The sequence below is a fragment of the Phalaenopsis equestris genome, unplaced genomic scaffold (assembly GCF_001263595.1).
Source record: "Phalaenopsis equestris unplaced genomic scaffold, ASM126359v1 Scaffold000091, whole genome shotgun sequence".
Taxonomy (NCBI): Eukaryota; Viridiplantae; Streptophyta; class Magnoliopsida; order Asparagales; family Orchidaceae; genus Phalaenopsis; species Phalaenopsis equestris.
In genome coordinates, this window is record NW_018164533.1 from 30063 (window position 1) to 38874 (window position 8812).

Genomic DNA, 8812 nt, shown 5'->3' on the forward strand with positions numbered 1-8812 from the left:
ATATATATATATATATATATATATAATTATATTAAATTATTTTATATTTTGAATAATAGCGATTCTAACACGAACGAACGCATCACTGTTCGTGTTTGGTTCGTTTAACTAACTGAACGAAAAAAAATATTCACGTTCGTCTAGTTTACTTCTCGAACGAATCGAACACGAATTCATTGACGAATCGAACACGAACTGTTCTCGAACAACGAGCTTTTTTAACAGCCCTACCTGCAGCCTTACAATAGCAGTCCTCTCTTATCACTGCTCTGAATCCCAACTGATGATAGGTTCCTTGAGGAAGATACACAATATTTTCCTGCAGCTTTTTCTGAGGGTTGTCTACTTCCATGCAAAACTCTCCTGCACCATTACATGTAGAAACTTTCTGCTTACCTACAAACACCGCAGGAACTGCAGTCAAATAGAAATCAGTATTTTCCTATAGGTTGTCTACTTTCCTGCAAACTCCCTAACAATATTACCAGTAGAAGCCTTCTGTCTACCTACAGTACAGAAACTGCAATTAAAGACAATAGTTGTTGTCTAATTCCTGACAAACATACCTGCAACATTTTTTGTAGGAGCCTTCTGCCTACCTACAAACACTACAAGAACTGCAGTCAAAGACAACCGCAATACGAGATGAAGACTAAATGCTACTTCACGGGATTTCCTTCGTTCATTGTTTGATGTTTTCAAATCCAAATTGAACATGATTTTCAACCATGTTTCAAATTAAGGCAGAGTTTTAGAAGTTATAATAGAAAATGATTTATTCTCGTTAGAATTTATGAGGAATAAATTATTTTCTGAGATTAAGAGTTATTTTCTTTTTTATTTTATATTTATTTTCTTGGATTATGAGTTATTTCCTTTCTTATTTTAAATTTTCCCATTTTATGTTATTTCGTTTATCTCCAAATAATTAACATGAATTGATTATTGGAGATATTTGGTGATATATCTTTTCTTTTATATTATTTTTTTATTATCTTTACTATTATAGGATTCATGTAAATGTTTATCTATACCCCCTCCATTTCAATGAAAATAACTCAGTTTAATTATGTTTTATTCTGCAGTATTCTGAATGTCAACATTATCTACGGTGATATGGTAGCTATTCTCATTTTATCTTATTTCTTATTAGGGTTAGTTTAATAATTAGGTGACATATGAGTAAATAGGTGTTTTCCAATAAACACTCAAGCCTTGGATCAAATTGATTATTAGTTTTTTCAGAGTTTGATTTAAATTTTGTTCATTCGGAAGCCTTTTCCTACCCATGAGGTGGATTCCCGCTTATTTAGGAGGTAAAGGAACCATAGCAAGACCTTGCCAAATTTGATTTACCTACATTAGGAGGTAAGAGCGAAGGAAACTTATGAAGGTCTCGCCAAAGTTAATTTACCTACACTATTGCTAGTGACAAAGACCACCCTGTACCCCAAGTAAATAGAAAGTACGTTCCGTGTAGCTCAGGATCCGAATACAGCTTATACTCAGGTACTGGTATGTTCCTGGAAAGACTTCCGCAAGAAAATTGTTCTTATTGCAGCTAACGTCAGGCCAAAAACAGGTTTCCTGTTGATTTTACTCCCCCAAATCGTAACTTTGCATTTCCTTACTGAAAAGTTGAGGTTTCTTGTTACCTTGCATCCCCGGGCAAGAACGGGAGAAATAGCAGCCCGACGATAGCATCAACCCAGGGAAGCAACCTATAGCTAGCAAGTGCAACAAGAAAAATGCCAACAAGTTAAAAAATATTCTTTTAGGGAATCAGAACTGTGCTAACCCAGGTACTCTATGGTCCAATACTGAATAAAATTTTACATTCAAATTTTTTTGGAATTAATAATCTGAGTAAAGTTCTCATCATACCAAAAACATAACTCATTGCCTTGCTTCACCTCAATCTCTATTTCTGTAAGGCACTTGAGAGACGCTCCCAGTCGCGGCCCATTATTCATGTCCCGTGCAAACTTCCTCTAGATTTCCACTGTTTGAGCTTTTAATATTAGCGAGCAGTTCGACACGGCGCTCCTGCTAGCATTCTTCATTTGGTTCTTATTCTCCACCATCTCGGCAAGATCCATCATCTCTATCAATCATTACAATCTCAATAGTTAGAGTGCTGCCCATATGTCGGGCATGAAGTTCCCCTTCAATTCTACTTCAAAAATCGCTCTCAACTGTCCCAACAATAACTTGAATATCTCTCTATATTTCATGACAGTCTTCTTCTGATTCAAGGAATAGAATTGCTCGTGTAGCTCTCTTTCCTGAATGACTCAGAAACGCTTCAATAAACAATACTTAAATTCTTCCCACCAACGGATCGAATATCTAGCTTCCCTCCACTGAAACCATGCTAGGGCTTTCTACTCCAAACATACCTTGTTGACATAAGCTCCTCCTCAGTTAGCCCATTTATTGATATAACCAACCATGTGTTTCTTCTCCTTGAAGATCAGTATCTTCAACTTCCTAACCCTAGCATCATCAACACAACTCCCCCTCCCTCTGGTTTTTCCCCCATGTATTTAGCCTGAAACTCCCTCCTTCGATTATAATCATACCTCATTCTGTTTTCTCTCATTTATTATTCGTGCTCATCCAACCCCTAGCATAACCCCTCCATGTTTCGGCCCAACAACCTCCATCAGAAATCACTAATCTACCCCCCATCGGAGTCTCAGAGGGTAATTTGTGATGGTGGATGTTTTATTCCTCATGTTCTTCACATTTGATCTTTTATTCCTCACGATCAAGCTACATATTCTCCGTTCAACCTTTGATTAAGATTTGCAAATTAAGCTGTTAGAGGGGTCTTCAATTGTATCTCAATAAGTCACTTTATCATCTCCTCAGGAGGGTGCTTAGCTACACTATGGATTTAATTTAATAAGATTTAATAAATCCAGTGAATCTGGATTTATCAAATCCAAAAGGGTTAAATCCAGAAAAATGTTTGGTTTAATTAAGATTAAATCCCTTCGAAGTGTTCGGCAGATGAGAGAAAGAACAACACACGTGTTTTTTTTTCCTTGACTTAAATCCATTAAATTCACCTAATAATCAGATTTAATTGCAGGATTTACGTCAAAATAAAAAAAAAATGGATTTAATTTAACGGCGGGATTTAATCATTTTTCTCATGTTAACAAATTTAGGATAAAATTTAACGTAAATCATACTTAAAACTCCCTACCAAACACCTCCCAAGGCTCTCAAATTAGTCCTCCATTCGGCTCTACATAGAAGAAAATATTTCACGCAGCCATCCATTCAGATTTCCAAGAAAAAAACCTATTAGGTTTCCCAGCAGGCTCAAATCGCGACTGTATCGCGCCCTGTAAGCTGCGAACCCGAGGTTGCGCGGGAGAACCGTACGCCGTGATCCCGTGGTTGTTGCGAGACCCAGCTAGGTCGAATGGCTATCGTTTTCGTCGCCTCAAGCCCGTCCATTGCTTCCCGGCTAGGTCTACTCGCGATTGTTTCGCGCAGCTGAGACTACGCCGCGATTAGGAACGAGCCGAACGAGGTTGTCGAGAAGTATACCGTCGTTGATGAGAACAAATATACAGAGTCGAATAAAATCACATAAAATCACGCCTCCTGACAGAAAAAAAAAAAAAAAAAAACGTTTTAATACAAGTGAAAATATTTTTTCCGCGTTATTCTGCATTATTCAGATATTATTGTGATATTATTTATGTATTATTATGTTTTGAAAAAATTTCCGATGTTATAATAACACAATAACACATTTATATCACCACAATAACACCTGAATAATGTGAAATAACACGGGAGCCAGGTCGGATCAAAAAAATAATATTTTTTTCCCTATCAGCCCCACGTGGAAGTGATTCATTGGACTCCGAATGTATATCTACGTCTAAAGTCCGGACGTAATAATTTCTCCGTTGATGAAGACCTAATCGTTTGATCCTGTAGGTGATTTCCAAAAATCGATTGTTTTGATATCAATTTGATACAATCCAGCTTTAAATTAATCATGTTTTTCCAAAAAAATAAATAAAAATAAAAAATAAGGCAAACAAAAATTTTATTTTTCAAACATCAAATCAAAGCAGCATAATAACTCACACAAATATATATAAAAAAGCATCTATAAATCAAGGGTAGGTGATTTCCCTGGAATCTAATAATTTGAAAGATGGTAAATTTCTCCCAAATCGTAAATCTAATATACAAGATTCAATTCACGAATGAAGCTATCTCGAAATGCAATAAACTTATTTATATCCAACAATAATAATAAAATAAATTACTTTTGGGCATATAAAAGGTCAAATTGTCCTTCAACTAGGCTCTGACATAACATAATAGACATCATCAGATGGGTGCAAGGGAACATTAGGCGTGCAAAAAAAAAGAAGCAAAAACAGTTTTTTGAGGAGATGGATGGTGAGACCAAGAGGTTTGGAATGGTTAAAGAGAAAAAATGAATATTAGCCGTGAAGAAGAGTAGATGGAGGAGAAAAGACTAAAACTACAGATACAATGATATTATCTATGGCGCTAAAGTAGTAAATGTCTAATTACTCTTCAAAAACTAACTAACGAGGAGAAAAGAGAAATTAAATGACCAGAAACAAATCAAAACAGTGTTTTAAATTAATTCAATAATGTAGCATATACTGAAGATGAAGTTATAAGGACAAACTCTTACTAGTGGTCTCCCAGATGGAAGTAGTATTCGCTCCATGGATGGGTCAAGTCGTGCTTTTTTGTCAGCACCAATAATAACACCTGGAAGATCTTTGAAGTTTGCTCCCTAAAAAAAATGATATAATATTAATATTAACCCAGAGAACAAGTTTATTGTTCCAAATGCAACATAGAATGCACAGTTCTCCAAACCAACCTTTCTATGTGGAATTTGACACACGCGCAAGTAGTCATCCTCCCCCAACGGTAGAGGCCGATGGTCATATAGTATAGAACTAGTACTGGTTACTGATCCCGAATCCTCTGCATTTCATATCCAGTTTGAAATTACAAGAAACAATTGAAAAGCACAAAGTCTAGCATACAATTTGACTCGGTCCTACATATATAACGATATTACTTGTGGCGATCGAGCACAGAAATTTAAAAAGGAGAACAAGTGCAGCAGGATTCATTGATTGCACATCAAACTTGAAGCAAAATCTAGCATCATGTCCCTTTAAAGCACTTCGACTACCATGATGTATCAATTGATTGTCAATATAAAAAGACATAGATAGCACCAACAAACGAAAGTTTAATGGCCAAGGTTAGCAAGTCGAGAAAAACTTAAAAGAGACTTTTGGGAAGTTTTTAGGCATTTAAGTTTATCAATTTTAAAACTAGCCATTTTAGTCTCTTCTTTAAAACCTGATGGAAATTTGTTTAATGGTCAAGCCTACGAACTCAAGGAAAATTACAGATACATGATATGCTGGCGTTTTTAGGCATTTCATTTATCAATATTCAAAACTAGCTATAAAACCCATCTTTATTATCTGTGATTTGCGAAGGAGTTCATTAAAATCAGTATGATGAGATTGCTAAATTAAAATTTTATGAATTGTACAAAAATAAAGGAACCAATTAATCCTAGACCTTAGAACAACTATGTCGGGTATTCTACTGTATGAGAAAGAAGTATCAACACGAATCTAGAGGAGATCTAACAACACGAACATGACAAGACATGTTAAAGGAGGGTCCACCAATAGAAAAATCGGAGGCCCATGCTTTCGATCAGAAGCATCAAGGTCGAATTAATCAAGGTAGTCAAGCGGCCAGAACCCAAGCAATTCAACCGGTCGCCGCATATAGAGAAACCCAGGACATCCCCGCTATGAAATCAACTCGAAGGGAAAAACTAAGCACTCAGATTTTACAATTCTCTCGGAGGTATTTAGCAGCCTCCCTAAACATCATCAAGAGCTAGTGGGACGAATCTTAGTCATCCCCCAAGATCTTTTCGTCCAAGGACGATTACCTATCGAATTACGGTGATTCACCGTCTGTCTGATAGACTAGCGCCGTCCAACATACAGGATCTCCTTGTCAGGGATTGATGGTTGACGACTAGGCTTGATCAATCGATCTACACAGCTTAGCCGACCGAATCAAACTTGTCGACCTTTCGCCAGTAAAAGTCCAGCCAACGGACAACATCAAGCCTAGCCGACCGACAGTCTTACCAGACTAGGCCGACCAATAGACCTCTTTAGTTTACCAAATCAATAGTGTATTTCAAAGGGTTTATCAGTATAGCCAACTAAGCTTTAGAGCCACCAGGCTCTGGGCTTACATATGAAAAATAACTATAATAATCTGTACAACTTCCATTTAAACAGGGGCACATATGTATATCACACATGATACTCACATTCCTTATAAATAAAGGGTCAATTTATGAATAAAATGTTACGCACTTCCTCTAAATTACTTCAAAATTCTCTCTCTCTCTCTCTCCCTCTCTAAGGCAAAAGTCATTGATATAAAAGAAATGATACAAAAGTTTTAGTGAGTGGGTACAAAGAACCCACTTACAGAGATTACAACTTACTCAAAAGAAGACATAAACCACACAAAATCCCCAAAAATATATATAAAAAAAGAAAACAACTTCTAATCATGGTAGGCGTAGTCGGTGGATTTACCGTTTCCCCTTCCCTTGGACCTAGGTAGGGAGTTCAACAGAGATTACAACTTACTCAAAAGAAGACATAAACCGCACAAAATCCCCAAAAATATATAAAAAAAAAGAAAACAACTTCTATTCATGGTGGGTGTAGTCGGTGAATTTACTGCTTCCCCTTCCCTTGGATCTAGGTAGGGAGTCCAGCAACATACTGATATGTGGGCTTCCGTCCGAAACTATGAAACCGTCATTCTGAGAATTACTGAGATCTAGCATTTTTTTTTTCTTCTTCCTAGATTTGTAAACCTGCCAATTATCTGCTAGAGGTAGTCCCGTCTTAAAAATAGGCGGATCTTCGATGGAGAGCTCACCCTGGGGGATATGTTGATTTGACTCAGCCTGCAACACATCTTGATTATAACACTTCCAAAACTTGAGTACTCTCTTCTCTCGCAATAGGTTATTTCAAAACACTTCGGTTAGCATCTGCTACAACAAAATTTGTAGTATTTGTGATCGAGTAAGAACTGCCTCGACAACGATAGCGAAAGCTACTGATCTGGTATGTTGATCTGTAAACTGTTGATTTGACTCAGCCTGTAACACATCTTGATTCTAACACTTCCAGAACTTGAGTACTCTCTTCTCTCACAATAGATGGTTTCAAAACACTTCGGCTAGCATCTGCTACAACAAAATTTGTAGTATTTGTGATCGAGAAAGAATTGCCTCGACAACGATAGCGAAAGCTACTGATCTGGTTGGTGAGTAGTAGCCTTATGAGTCAGATTTTCATTTAACATTTTTGGAAGATTAATAGTGTCTGTTATATTTTCCTCCACAAGGATGATGTTGTTAGGACCTATTGATCTCAAATGTGGGTGAAGCCTGAAGCACTTGACAGGGCCCAAACAATTTACAGTGATTACAGTATTAGGGTCATTGTTAATCTCAAATGTGGGTGAAGCCTGAAGCACTTGACAGAGCCCTAACAATTTACAGTGATTACAGTATTAGGGTCCTTGTTATGCACTGTCAATACCCATTGTGGGCAGTACCAAACCATATTTCGTCCACATCAGAGAGTGTGATATCCCTTTCAATAAGAATTCTTGCAACCAAAGGCCTAGTTAGATTGAAGTTGGGTGTATCCAATTTCATAAGTCTCCCTAGTGCAACTCCAATAGAATAGATGACTTGGTGATTGAAGTAGTGCAACTCCAATAGAATAGATGACTTGGTGATTGAAGTAGTGCAACTTTAGGTCAGGTAGTTTAAACCAGATTAAAACTATAGATGGTTCTTAGCTAGGGTCAAATTCAGGAGACCACTTAAGCAGTTTCATATATTTCTCATCTATTTTCATAAACTTTTTGAAAAATATTTTAGCGTAGTCTTCCACTTTAGATAATTGTATCATCACATGTCTCCCATCAAAGAGGTCAACCTTCCAAAGTCTCAATAGTTTGATATCTTCAAAAGCCTTTCGAACGATACCCATTTTAAGATGTCCCGATTGGAATTTCCCAATGAGGGTGAATTTGCACTTGTCATCTAGGTTGGAAACTTCATCATCAGAGAATAATATAGAGCTAGTTTGTCACTCTTCCTACACGTCTTCTTGAAAAGGTTGCAGTCCTCCTGGCCTTTGAATGATTCATGATAAACTTGAAGGAAAACATTGATCCCACAAAGCCAACCATATCAACATAAGAAGCCTTCCCAAGGTTTAAAACTTAAACTGTCAGTGGTTGAGGAGGAACAAAAGCCATAGAGCTGAGTGTCGAACAACGGGTAGCTCCTGGGTTTAAGTCGTGTCTTCAACCAGAGCTCTTTGCTGCTCGATTCGCAGAGCAGGGATCAAGCGACACGTCATAGGAAGGATCACAACACTGTGCGTCCGCCGCTACCTTCTCACGTGAGACGATCCAGAAAAATGACTCGATCGAACGAATGATACCGAAGAATAAAACGAAGCGAACGAGTGAGGCTGGGGCATGACGACACGATCCCCCACCCTTCCTCTTCAAGCAGGATTCTACAAACCGGTGCGGCTTCCCGCATCGCCATGGAGTCGCGACAGGAGGAGTAAACCTTAGCAGAGGAACCCAATGCATTTTTTATATATATACTACTCATCATATATATATATATATATAT

At 37.4% G+C, this 8812-nt stretch overlaps 1 protein-coding gene across 1 annotated transcript in view; it reads right to left on the reverse strand.

The window, feature by feature from the left end:
• Nucleotides 1–8812, reverse strand: part of LOC110020106 (DNA (cytosine-5)-methyltransferase CMT2-like) — a 29026-nt gene that overhangs the window by 9258 nt on the left and 10956 nt on the right. Inside the window, exons 11-12 of the mRNA XM_020718087.1 lie at nt 4898–5004; nt 4703–4807 (exon numbers count right to left, since the gene is read on the reverse strand). Coding sequence (XP_020573746.1) covers nt 4703–4807; nt 4898–5004 — 212 coding nt within the window. The remainder of the gene's footprint in view (nt 1–4702; nt 4808–4897; nt 5005–8812) is intronic.